Source organism: Eleutherodactylus coqui, chromosome 10, assembly GCF_035609145.1.
Source record: "Eleutherodactylus coqui strain aEleCoq1 chromosome 10, aEleCoq1.hap1, whole genome shotgun sequence".
Taxonomy (NCBI): domain Eukaryota; kingdom Metazoa; phylum Chordata; class Amphibia; order Anura; family Eleutherodactylidae; genus Eleutherodactylus; species Eleutherodactylus coqui.
The window spans coordinates 107,954,293-107,967,710 of NC_089846.1; the positions used below are offsets into that span (position 1 = coordinate 107,954,293).

Genomic DNA, 13,418 nt, shown 5'->3' on the forward strand with positions numbered 1-13,418 from the left:
ACTAAACATAGTTTGAATATAACCCTAATGTGTTTCTATAGTAAGCTGAGATGGTGTACTGCGAGTCAGAAAATATACCATGATCCTTACGATCCTTCATAGAACCACTTCTTCATGATGCATTCTTAACAATATGGCAAACAGAAATGCTTCTTAAAGGATAGACATGTCAATACTATAATATCTTCTTGAGACGTAATACAGAAACTCTTGCCACAATAAGTTTACCTGCCTGATGTATACATAAAAATGCCTATTCCATAAATAGTACTAAGATGATGTGTGCACTCAATCCTTACCGGGCGAATTGAAAACTATATGCAAAAAACTAAAAAGAAATGCATAAAAATGACTAGTACACATATCCAGCATAATCTGTAAGATAGAGGATGTTTAGTTCATATCTGCCAACTCTCCCAGGAAACCTGAGGAAAATTGCTTAAGACATTGATGCAGTAGAGCAGAGGATATTATGGGGATTTCAATTTACTTTGTAGTACTTGCCGCAGCCACAGTCACAACAGTAAAGAAACCTTTCTCTCTACTAAGGTTGATTCATTTCACTTATAATAAGATAAAAGTATTGGAGATCACCTGGTTTTGCACATTAGCAGAAGTGTTTTTAATTCTCATGACATTTATATAGTGAATGGAGGAAATGATTTACCAATTTATTAACCCCTTTTGTGTCTTAAGGACCAAGCAATTTTCATTGTTGCGTTGCAATAGCGATAACTCATTGGCATAGTCATATAAGGGCTTGTCTTTTTTGGGGACGAGTTATATTTTTTAATGGCACCATTCTGGGGCACATATAATATGTTGTATAATTTGTATAATTTTTTTTTTTGGCGGTTGATGAGAAAAAGTCCAGAAATTCCACCATTATTTTGGGGTTTTGTTTTTACAGCTCTCACCATTCAGTAAATATAATGTGAAAACTGTCTCATCTGGATTGTCATGATAACTGTGATAAATTTATGTAGATTTCTTCATCACTGAACACTGTGCCAGCATTGTCACAGTGTTCAGTGACAAGGAGATTTCCCGTGGAGATGAAGAAATCGCCTGCCACAGCTGTCACCAGCTGTGGCAGAGGATCGCAATGCTATCCCATTGAATTCAATGGAGACGACGCTACAGCCGGCTCCATTGAAAGTAGTGAGATGCTGGCAACCCCCGCAGTGATTTTCAGGGAAGGGTTTGAAATACAAGCCCTTCCCTGAAAATAAGCCCTAGGTGAAAGAAAAACAAACACAACATCACCTAGCAGCGCTGTCTGGGGTCTGGTGTGTCTTCTTTCTGTGAAGCTGACAGTGTACTAAAGCATTTTCTACTGGCAAGGGGTTTAAAAATCCCCACCAGAAGAAGAAACTCTGCCTTTGATTGGCTGAGCGCTGTGACCAATCAGAGGCAGCACTCAGCGATTGAATGACAGCTGAACACTGCCTGTGATTGGTTCCTGTGCTCAGCCAATCATAGGCAGCGCTCAACCATTCATTGGCAGGCTCCATTGAATTCAATGGGATAGCACTGTGATCCTCTGCCACAGCTGGTGACAGCTGTGGCAGGGGAATTCTTCATCCAAGCAGGGAGTCTCCTTGTTCCTTGTCAATGAACACTGTAACAATGCTATCACAGTGTTCAGTGATGAGGGGAATCCCCGCAGAGATGAAGAAATCCTCTGCCACAGCTGTTACAGCTAGCAGAGGATTGCGATCTTCTCTATATGTTGTCAATGAGGTTGGCGCTGCTGCCGCCGACCCTGTTGGCTACAAGGTGAAACCCCTGGATGTGACAGCTGTTCACATCCAAAGAATCCTGATGCCGCTGTTAGTTGCGTTTTGCAATTCTCTGTCCTATTTTTCACCGATGCAAATTTTTTGCGCAGGTAAAACTCGGACATGTGACCACTTCCATTGAAAAGCATTGGTTCTAATAGATGCAGATCGCAAACGCAAAAAACACGCGCAGCAAAAAGCGCCTGTCTGACTGAGCCCATAGCCTATTAAAAACATATTTTTAAAAGAAAAACAATTAAATCTGCATTACCGCATTCTAAGACACATAACATTTTTATTTTTCCGGCAACTAAGCTGTGTGAGGTGTTGTTTTTTGCAGGAAGAGTTTTAGTTTTATTGTTATCATTTATTGGTACAAATTACTTTTGGAGGGCTTTTCAGAATTTTTTTTTTGACGAAAATAAAATAAAAATAGAAATTTTGGCATTACTTTTTAAAATTATTTTTTCATTTTTCACCATGTGAGATAAATAACAGTATATTTTCATTCTGTGGGTTGTTACGAGCACGCTAGTGCCTATTATGTATTACCTTTTTTTAAAAAAAAATTGAGTATTTTGTGGGGAAAAATGCGTACTTTTTAAATTGGATTTGTTTAGTTAAATTAAACTTTACTGATTTTTTTTATGGAGTAGACATGGAGTGCTTTGTCAGGTTACCATCTACCATAGGAACCCATTGATACCTTGAAATCACACAGTGGGGTGCCAATGGATGACAGAAGGAGCCTTCCCCATGTGATTTGCCTACATGCTGCAGTTGGTTTCTCCTCTTCTGGGCAGATAGAGTAGGATCCTGGCTGTCAATAGTTAGCCAGGCTACCGCCTTTAAAAGATGTATGTACAAGTTTAAAGCTTATTAGCGAGGTCAGTAATATGGTGTATTGGCCGTCTCTGAAGGTTAAACTTAACCATTCATATCCTCTATAATTAGAGATGAGCGAGCATACTCGCTAAGGCACATTACTCGAGCGAGTAGTGCCTTAGCCGAGTATCTCCCCGCTCGTCTCTAAAGATTCGGGGACCGTCACGGGTGACAGGTGAGTTGCCGTTCCCCCCCGCTCCCCCCGCCGCTCCCCGCCGGCCCCCGAATCTTTAGGGACGAGCGGGGAGATACTCGGCTAAGGCACTACTCGCTCGAGTAATGTTCCTTAGCAAATATACTCGCTCATCTCTATCTATAATATATTACTTATATCTAATAGCTAATTATTGATTCCCAAACACCTTCTGTATGAAAACACTCAATATAGAGACTACATCAAGGAATCCTTACTAGTCCGTAGACATAATGGATGAGTGGATGAGCCTGCTTTAGTCACATGGGCAACCAGGACACTCTTCCCTTTGTATGTACTGTTGGATGTTGCAGAGCTCCACCTATCTACTCTCTATGACCAAGCTCAGTGACAGAATTTTTTTTTAATACAACTACTTCTTAGACACAACAATAACTTCAGTGTTGAATGCTGCTCCTTGCATAAATATGCATAAAAGAAATGAGGAAGTATAAACACAACGCATCAAGCAATGCACAGATTTTGCGAAACAGAAAATATGAATGAGTTCCAAGCAATGATCGATGAAAGGAGGATAATCTGTGATTATAAATCAGTTTTGTGCATTCCCTATAATAATTTAGCATCATGGAAAATCACATAGCATTATGGGGTTACTGGTTGGCAAAAGGAAGGAGAAGGGCAATAATTTTAAACATTATGGTGGTTATATGTAACATAACCATTTCCATTTTCCAGATTGGTTTCTTGATCATGAGATTGTATATTATTTCAAATGACCTCTAAATCTCAGTTTCTTACAAAATACATGAGTGTTATGCATATACCGGACATTCCTAGGCCATTCATTGTTTTTATTCAGTTTGTTAACATATTACATGACTAGATTGGGAAATATTACTTTCTATTGAGCCTACTCGGTAAGGCAGTTGCTCCAGCGAGCATCGCTCTTCTCGAGTAAGTGCTTAGTGATTCGAGCAGGCTCGGTTGGGCTGCAGGGATCAGGGAGGGGGGGGGGGGAGCTGGAGGAAGAGTTAGAGATCTCTCTCTCTTCCCCCCGCTCCCCCCTGCTCACCCCCGCAGCCCACCCGAGCCTGCTCAGATCACTAAGCAGTTACTCAAGAAGAGCGATGCTCACTGGAGTAACTGCCTTACCGAGTAGGCTCGCTCATCTCTAAATATGGGTAATCTAAATCTGTACAATCTTGCCCTGTAAGAGCCATACAGGCTGGTATTCTCTGCAGGTTATTATCATATTATACCTAAAGGGGGTTTCTGTGAATTGATTTTTTAGGCTCAAAAATGTAAAAATAAACTCTCCAATAAAGATATTTTCTCAGTTCTTCTCTGGCCCTCCTTTACTACTGTCATGTAACTGTTCCTTGTACACAATGAGGACATGTCACTCATTTGTGGTGGCCAATCATTAGCTGTTGAGGTGACATTCCCATTGCGTGCACTTGGCACGTGGTGCGATGTGACTGCTGTCCCCATTGAAAACAATGGGTGGTGCGATGGGAGAGCATGCACAAGATAGAACATGCTGAGATTCGTTTCCCGTGTAGTATTGCATCACAGTGCCATGCGGGAAAACATCACTCATGTATATGACCCCATTCCAAAGAATGGGGTTCATATTTGCGTGAAATTCTGTTTATCTCTTAACTCACAGATCTTGCACGATTTTATCGCCTGTGTGAAGCCGTCTTTAGTCAAATGATATGTTTCCACTACTGATAATAAGTTAAAGGGGTTGTCCCGCGGCAAAAAGTTGGGTTATACACTTCTGTATGGCCATATTAATGCACTTTGTAATATACATCGTGCATTAATTATGAGTCATACAGAAGTTATTCACTTACCTGTTCCGTTGCTAGCGTCCCCGTCGCCATGGTGCTGTCTAATTTCAGCGTCTAATCGCCCGATTAGACGGGCTTGCGCAGATGGGTCTTTTCCCTTCAGCTCGGTCCGGCAGCAGCGGTGTTCTGGCTCCGCCCCCTTGTACGCATCATCGCGTAGCTCCGCCCCATCACGCGTGCCGATTCCAGCCTCCTGATTGGCTGGAATCGGCACACGTGACAGGGCGGAGCTACGCGATGACGCGTACAAGGGGGCGGAGCCAGAACGCCGCTGCTGCCGGACCGAGCCGAAGGGAAAAGACCCATCTGCGCCACCGCGTCTAATCGGGCGATTAGACGCTGAAATTAGACAGCACCATGGCGACTGGGATGCCAGCCACAGAGCAGGTAAGTGAATAACTTCTGTATGACTCATATTTAATGCACGATGTATATTACAAAGTGCATTAATATGGCCATACAGAAGTGCATAACCCCACTTGCTATCGCGGGACAACCCCTTTAACATATATGGAGGGACACAAGATATGATTGGTGATACCAGCACAGGTTGTAGAGGACCAGTTAGGAGTGGTTAAGTATACAAAAAGTATACGTATACATTTTTCCCTCAAATTTAAGACAACCCTTTTATTTTCATGGCACATTTCTTGTAATTTTTTTTCTGGTGTATTTTTCATATGCTTTTTGTTCACAAACACTGCAGCCAGATGCCAGCTGAATGTCTACAGTAAAATTATAAAATGCCCAGCATATTTGTATGTGATCATTTGGTGTTTTTTTTTCTTTTTTTGTTTCAATTGCATTGGCTTTTTAGATGCAACTAAGTTTGGCATTTTTTTGGCCATTTTTCCAATGGGCTTCTCTACAGAATATGAAAAGTGCCAGAAAAATGCATGTTACAAATGTGATTGATTAAAAAGCATGACAAAACTCTTGAAAAATGCATGAAAGTCATGGCATTTTTTACAAGCAAACAAACAAAAAATTCAAAAAGAGTGTGCGTACAAAAGCCCTAAAAGGAGCATTTCTGAATTAATTTAATTATCACCCATGTTTAACGAGTCAATATATTTAGTGCACAATTGTATTTGTGGAAATATGACCAAGAACACACTAGAAAAAGAATTGCTTGTAGGCTTCCATATAATCTGCATATTATTCAGAATTATTGCCCTTTCGACACAAACTATTTACTATTATCAACACAAAGTCAAGCAATGAAATGATGCGTTCTAACGATATGATGAAGACACACTATGCCATTTAGTAATGAGGGGTTTACAAATGTGTTAGACTTTTAAAGAATGTTATATACAAGGGGTAAAGATTTAAGTGGAAAGCAAAGCTTACTTTTTGGTGAACAGGTCCCACAGTCTAATAGTCTAGTCCAGTCTGTAAGATAATCAATAGATGTCATTCATTCCTTTGCTGTCGTACTTGGGTAAAACTAAGCAAAATAGCAAAAGCTTGTATTCGTACACGTATAACTTCAGCTGTCCAGAGGTTTAATTAGAAAACAGAACAAAAACGGAAAAAACAAGATAACATACATGGATTTGGATAACTGTTACAAATAAGATTAACATTTAATTGTGCTCCCATTACAGCCAAAGATATTTTCACCAAAAATAAAAATTTCCACATTTTAAGAAAAAAATTGGCAAAAATCTTTTAAAAAAAATACTACTCATGCGAGAAAATATCTTGCTCTCTAAAGAGGTGAAGTAAGACTTCACTGGTCTAATCCTGAAAGAAATGCTTGGCACAAGGACAACACGGCTTATCGGCCAAGCAACTCCATACCTACAGTGTCAATGCATCTCTTCGTCTTGTAGTCTTAGTAGACAGGATAATGAGTAGCTTCAAATAACAAGATATTTTGGCACAAAATCTGCTGCTCTCTGCCAGTTTGAAGATTAAGATGTAGAGAAATTCACCTTTAAAAATGTTAATAACCCAAAACATCCAAATGACCCAAGTCACTTTTTAATACTCCAGACAGAGCTCAGACCTCTTTCCCATAGAAAAGTCAACAAATGACCTAAAAAGACACTTAGTGGTACAACTATGTACAGGCCAAGTATACAAAGGTGTTAAACACATATTCAAAATGACCAGGGCTTCACAAAGTGTACTTTTGATGTCTTGTACCTGTTTTTTTTCCATAGTGCTTCCCCTAAATTAGGGGCGTAGCTAAAGGCTCATGGGCCTGGGTGCAAAAGTTTATCTTGGGGCCCCAAACTTCTTTTAACCCCTTAACGCAGAGGTTGGCATCAATTCAAAACCTGTAACAGGGCCAACAACTATAATGCTTTACTCATAGTACTGGGCTCCCTATATGGAGAAGAGAGGCCTTATGGGCCCCCTAAGGCTCCTGGGCCCGGGTGCAATTGCATCCCCTGCATATCCTATAGTTACGCCAGTGCCCTAAATATTATTTTGGATGTGTACACTATTAAAACCAAGATGTTATAGAACCTTAAGTCCATATTATGGCCCCTAAATAGCAATTATTTTAATTTAGTTGATTGTTAATATAATATGAATTTGAAGTTGTAGCAGAATGTGCATATAGATAGTTATATCTTTATTTAATGGAATATTTTTTTTTTCTGTAGGCAACATTGCTTCTACATTGTACTCTGAAGGGTGCATTACTCAGGTCATCTAATGTAGTAAAATATAGGGTGAGTGCAGAATTGTCATAAATATTGTACAAGTAGTTTAGATTAAAATAGTTTTGCTTTCTTTGTGTATTATGTTGGTCTTGATGTATGATGCGATACCCGGGCACGTAGGAAATGAATTTATTTCTATGTTGAACCTTCACTCAGAGGGACTCTATGATCACAAATCTCTGAGTAGCTATTACATCACATACATCAGTTTATATTGTAAGTAGGTTTGGCTTATTAAAAGCTAACACTTATTGGTTCATGTTATCTTTAACATACAACAAAGAAAGCAGGAAGTATATTTTACTTTTACTTAGTAAGAAAAGAGGGAGGTCGAAAGTGTTAGTTTGGGGATTTGCAGCTACAGTCCTTCTGGTATCCAATTACACAGAGTTCATCAGCTACAATATGGGAGAGGGCATTACATAGAAAAGGATTAGATACATAGCTCAGCAGACTGTATGTACAGTCAACTACAATTTATACAAAGAGGAAGGGAAGTTAAAAAGGCTTAAACTAGTATGCAATAGGTTATATTTCATTTGATAGATACATATCAGAGATGAGCGAGTATACTCGGTAAGGCACATTACTCGAGCGAGTAGTGCCTTAGCCGAGTATCTCCCCGCTCATCTCTAAAGATTCGGGGGCCGGCGCCAATGACAGGTAAGTTGCGGCGGGGAGCAGGGGCGAGCGGGGGGAGAGAGGGAGAGAGAGATCTCCCCTCCATTCCTCCCCGCTCTCCCCCGCCGCTCCCCGCCCCCCAAATCTTTAGAGATGAGTGGGGAGATACTCGGCTAAGGCACTACTCGCTCAAGTAATGTGCCTTAGCGAGTATACTCGCTCATGTCTAATACATATATAATAAACAGAACAATATATAATATGCTTCAGCCTTCCGGCTAATAACAGAGAGAAACAATAGCTTATAAGTCTTCGTACCACAGTGTAATTGGTTATGGGTAAGATAGAACTGTGGATGCATCTCTCTTTGGATCTGGGCATCCATAACTCAAAGACAATTTCCAAGGGTTGAAAAATGACCCCCTCACTACTTAGATGCCAATGTCTAGGTGACGAGATGTTACCTCTGATGCTTTAGAGCTTTTTATAACTATTCATATCATGTTTCAAAAGAAAAAATACCATACTATTCTATTAGTTACGTAGAACGTAAAGATATAAACAAAGTTTTGTTACACTTTACATTACCCATTGGGTGCCATATTTTACATGTCAAAGTTGATAGGCTTTGGAGTAAGCCTTTCCAGTTTAGAAATATATTAGAAATTATGCAGCTATTCTACTGGGCTATCAGATAAAGGTCAGGCTCTCCCCAAGCCAAGCATTCAGGTTAAGCTTCAACAATGACAAGCTGATTGCATCACCCCATGTGAGCCTGAAAAATACCAAAGATCAGTCATGCAGAGAAACACTGGTCATCCAGAGTGATTAGTGTCATGGGGAGAATGGAGGAAATCAGTAGATTCGAGTGCCTAAGAATTTATTTGGGAAGTTTTGTCCACATAGTACTAATAAATCTGACATTTGTATTGTTTAGAAAAGCCAAATACCAATCACATTGACATTATAAAGTATAATAACAATTACATGCTTCATTAACTGCTAGTACTGGATAATTATCACAAAAAAGTACATTCATACAAATCTATATCGCATTTTCACTGTTCACCACTCTTAGATGGGTAGAAAGGCCCATCACAATATTTAGCTTAATACCACTTTTGAATTGGACAACAGTAAAACAGTAAAACACCACTGAGTTGTAAGTTCATCTCTATGAAATAATATTCTGTATATAGACATGTTGAAAATATCTGAGTAAACCTTTTAAGTCTATGCAGTGATAAGTGACACCATCACGGGGAAAATATCAGTAGCCAACAAAAAATCTCTATCCCATCATTCATTCTTCTGATACCCACAGGCGTATCACCGTTGCCATTCCCTGCCAAAACAGACTAGGCAGTAAGTCTATGGATTATTATTAAGGCATTTAAAATGTACTGAGATCAAAGAATGGCTCATGCCAAGGTGGACCTGATCTGTGCATGTGAGACATGGATGTCTATAAATTTGGATAGAATGCAACAGGTATGGACATGCCACGTGCATGATAGGAAGGATGGAGTTCTATGAAGCCTCCTTAAGGGACCATCCCAACCATTAAAAACCACCACTGACAGCAGTTTGGTACATTCATTTCCCTTTTGCACATTTATGGTTGTGTAGTTATAACCTAACGACAATAGATGAGTATATTTCTAGCATGTTACATCATTCTGAAAAAAGGTCTACGCATGAAGTGCTTGTTCTCTTTATCGGTACTCTTTTGAATAGTCATGCGATATCATAGCTAGAGGGGAAATGTATGGCTGGATCAATTTTCTTAAGATGGAACTATGACTGCTACAGGCCAAATGCATGGATATCTACAGTTTCTAAAGCTAAACCCACATGTAAACAGAACAATTAAAGGATAACCCCTACACACTCAACATTTCTTGGCCATCCTGATACCATTTCTGAGATAAATAAGGAGGGAACTATGAGTGAAATTTAGTTTGGTTCATAGAAATTGGTTCATTCTGATGATCCCTTTAGGACAATTAGGGAGGTTATCACGCCCCGTTCATGAACCATGAAACGTTTAGTAATCTTGTACTTTCCTAGAATGTTGGAGACACAATTATTTGCCAATTTATCTCAGAAATGGTATCAGGATGCGCCAAGAAATGTTGACTGTGTGGGTTTTCCTTTAATTGTTCTGTTTACATGACATCTGCAAATTTCAAAGTGTTTATGCCAAAAATGATATCTTAGCTTGGGAAAATCATCTTGTAGCCAAAAATGTATCTAACCATATATTTTGCATATGTAGTATTTCTAGCAACACTATAGACCCACTGAAAACACAAGAATATAGCCATGATATAATGGTTGCATGTATGTGCCAAGCAATTAAAGGAGCTTCGGCTTTCTATTCAGTTAAAGTTACAGTATAAACACACCAGTCCGTAACAGACCGTCCTCATGAAAAGTTTAAAATTACATGGCGAGTGAAAAGCCCTACGTTACTGATTTATATAGACACAAACCACAAGGCATTCAAACAAAGCTCACATTGCAACATTGTACTCATACTTATACAGGCGAAAGTAACATCCAAGCATCAATCAGCACACAAGTAAAATTCCTTTTAGAGTAGTAAGAGAATAAAAACATACAGTTATGAACATAAAAGGTTATACAGTGAATAACCACTGTGTATTATCAAATTAACACATATTACCATACATAACTAAAGACAGTTAAAGAGGAGATTGCATGATGAAATATTTGCTACATACTTGGCACAGAGCCAACAGACTATCAGCTATGTACCCACAATCGCAGTGCAAACACACAAATAACAAACTATTCACAGCAGAAAATTAAATGTAGTCATAATCCATCATATTTCATACTCATATACCTAAAGGTAACAGATCCATCCATTTATCCACTCCACCTTACCACTACTCTGTGGGTGGTATGGAGTATGGAATGCCTGCTCTATTCCCAAGGCCTTTGTCACCTCTTGATATACTTCAGAAGTAAAGTGTATACCTCTGTCACTGTCAATCACCTCTGGCACTCCATACTGATACACACTAGGACATATTCATAGGTTTCGCTCTTAGGAAGCTGGATGAAACTATTCTGCAGTCGCTGAAAATTGGTGCCAGGCACTAAGATCAAAACTGCCAGTTTTTGGCAATATGGTCTCAGTATTCTTCACAGCAGCCTTCCCAAATGTGATTCTCCCCAAATCAACAATGCTTGGCTTATACTTTGACATCCTGTTGAGTTTGGTAAGAATCACCCCATTGCAATCCGTCAGGAAGAGCCAGTCCTGTCTTCAGATATCTAGCTATGTAAATGACTTTTGTCTCGCAAGTGTCAGTGGGCGGCTATCCCACAGCCCAGTTATATGTATCTACACTCTATCAGTAGCGAAAACTGTAGAGCCGTAGTGAAGCACTGGGTAAGGCAAGCGTGAATTAAAAAAAAGAAATGCGAAACAGTTTGTGACATTTGTATAATCCATCCCATATCTATATGATGGTTACGCCTTTCCTTCCTTTTAATAAAATTACGGTGTTGGGTGGCTGAGATTCAGAACCCCATTACCTTTAACTGGATTCAGATATCTTGTCTGAGTTTTTGGTTAACGGCTAAGTCACTTGTGACTCTAATTATTGATTTTACCTGATTTAGGGTGCGCTCACATGAGCGTGTTTTTGTGCATACTTAGGTGCGTACATACGTCTGCACCTAAGTACGAGCAAAAACACACGTGAACACAGCTGCGTGCTTGTTGTCAATGGAGCCGCTGCATTGAAAACAATGCTCTACCAGCTCCCTGCATTATTTTTCAGGGAAGGGCTTTACATATAAGCCCTTCCCTGAAAAAGAAACTTTTTAGTGCAAAAAAAACCAACTTACCTTTCAGCCACTGCCGTGACCCATGCGGGCATGAAGAACACATCTGCCGCATGCGGCAGATGTTTCCTTCACCTCCGCTAGTTAAAAGAATTTCCTGCTGCTACATCTGCCACAGATGTGGCAGATGCAACAAAAGGGAATTCTTCAATTCTCAACCACAGCTGTCAAACATTTGCTTTTGGACACTATTTAACAGGCTTTTGGCGCTGTCACGACTTCTGGCGCTGTCCCCGACTCTGTAGTTCTGAGCTATCAGCAGCCGTGGATTTAAAATCCCCGTCAGCTGGTAGCTTTGATTGTGATTGGCTGAGCACTTCAGCCAATCACAATCAGAGCTACCAGCCGGTGGGGATTTTTGCTAGATATCTGAAGACGGGACTCTTACGGATTCTTACCAAACTCAACAGGATGCCAAAGTATAAGCCAACAATTGTTGATTCGGGGACAATCACATTTGGGAAGGCTGCTGTGAAGAATACTGATACCATATTGCGGAATAGCAAATTGCCAAAAACTGATACTTTCATCCAGCTTCCTATGAGTGAAACCTATGAATATGTACTAGTGTGTATAAGTATGGAGTGCCAGAGGTGGTTGAGAGTGACAGAGGTATACACTTTACTTCTGAAGTATGTCAAGAGGTGACAAGGGCATTGGGAATAGAGCAGGCATTCCATACCCAATACCACCCACAGAGTAGTGGTAAGGTGGAGTGGATAAATGGATGTACATAGTGATGTTTACAAGGTAAGTTAGGCAAAAAGAGAATGTAAAAGCGCTGTCTGATGGATCTGTTACCTGGTGTGTTTATACTGTAACTTTAACTGAATAGAAAGCCGAAGCTCCTTTAATTGCTTGGCACATACATGCAACCATTATATCATGACTATGTTCTTGTGCATTCAGTGGGTGTATAGTGTTGCTAGAAATACTACATATGCAAGATATATGGTTAGATACATTTTTGGCTACAAGATGATTTTTCCAAGCTAAGATATCATTTGGGCATAAACACTTTGGAATTTGCAGATGTCATGTAAACAGAACAATTAAAGGATAATCCATACACACTCAACATTTCTTGGCACCTCCTGATACATGTCTCCAACATTCTGGGAAAGTACAAGATTACTAAATATTTCATGGTTCATGAACGGGGCATGATGACCTCCCTGAATGTCTTAAAGGGATCGGCAGTATGAACCAATTTCTATGAACCAACCTAAATTTCACTCACAGTACTAAAGTTGAGGTCAATGCCCAAAGAGCAGTTTTTGATGGGTTAACCTCCTTTGTAAAATGAAATCAAATTAAGTGGGCAAGTTAACAACACCAATATGACCTGCTTATCCATATGCCGCCACTGAACTTTTTCTCATGACCTCATTGGTTGTAGGTTCACTGTCTGAAGATGGGTACATAAGACAAAATCAGAAGAATTTGGAATATCCAATCAAACAGTATGAATTACAAACTGGAACAAGAAGAGACATACAAGTAAGGCTGCATTCCCACGAACGTATATCGGCTCGGTTTTCACACCGAGCCGATA

General features: G+C 39.8%; 1 protein-coding gene across 1 annotated transcript in view; it reads right to left on the reverse strand.

The window, feature by feature from the left end:
• TENM1 (teneurin transmembrane protein 1) overlaps positions 1-13,418 on the reverse strand; it is a 616,814-nt gene that overhangs the window by 441,643 nt on the left and 161,753 nt on the right. Inside the window, exon 4 of the mRNA XM_066581697.1 lies at positions 6,033-6,074. Within this exon, the coding sequence (XP_066437794.1) occupies positions 6,033-6,074 (42 nt within the window). The remainder of the gene's footprint in view (positions 1-6,032; positions 6,075-13,418) is intronic.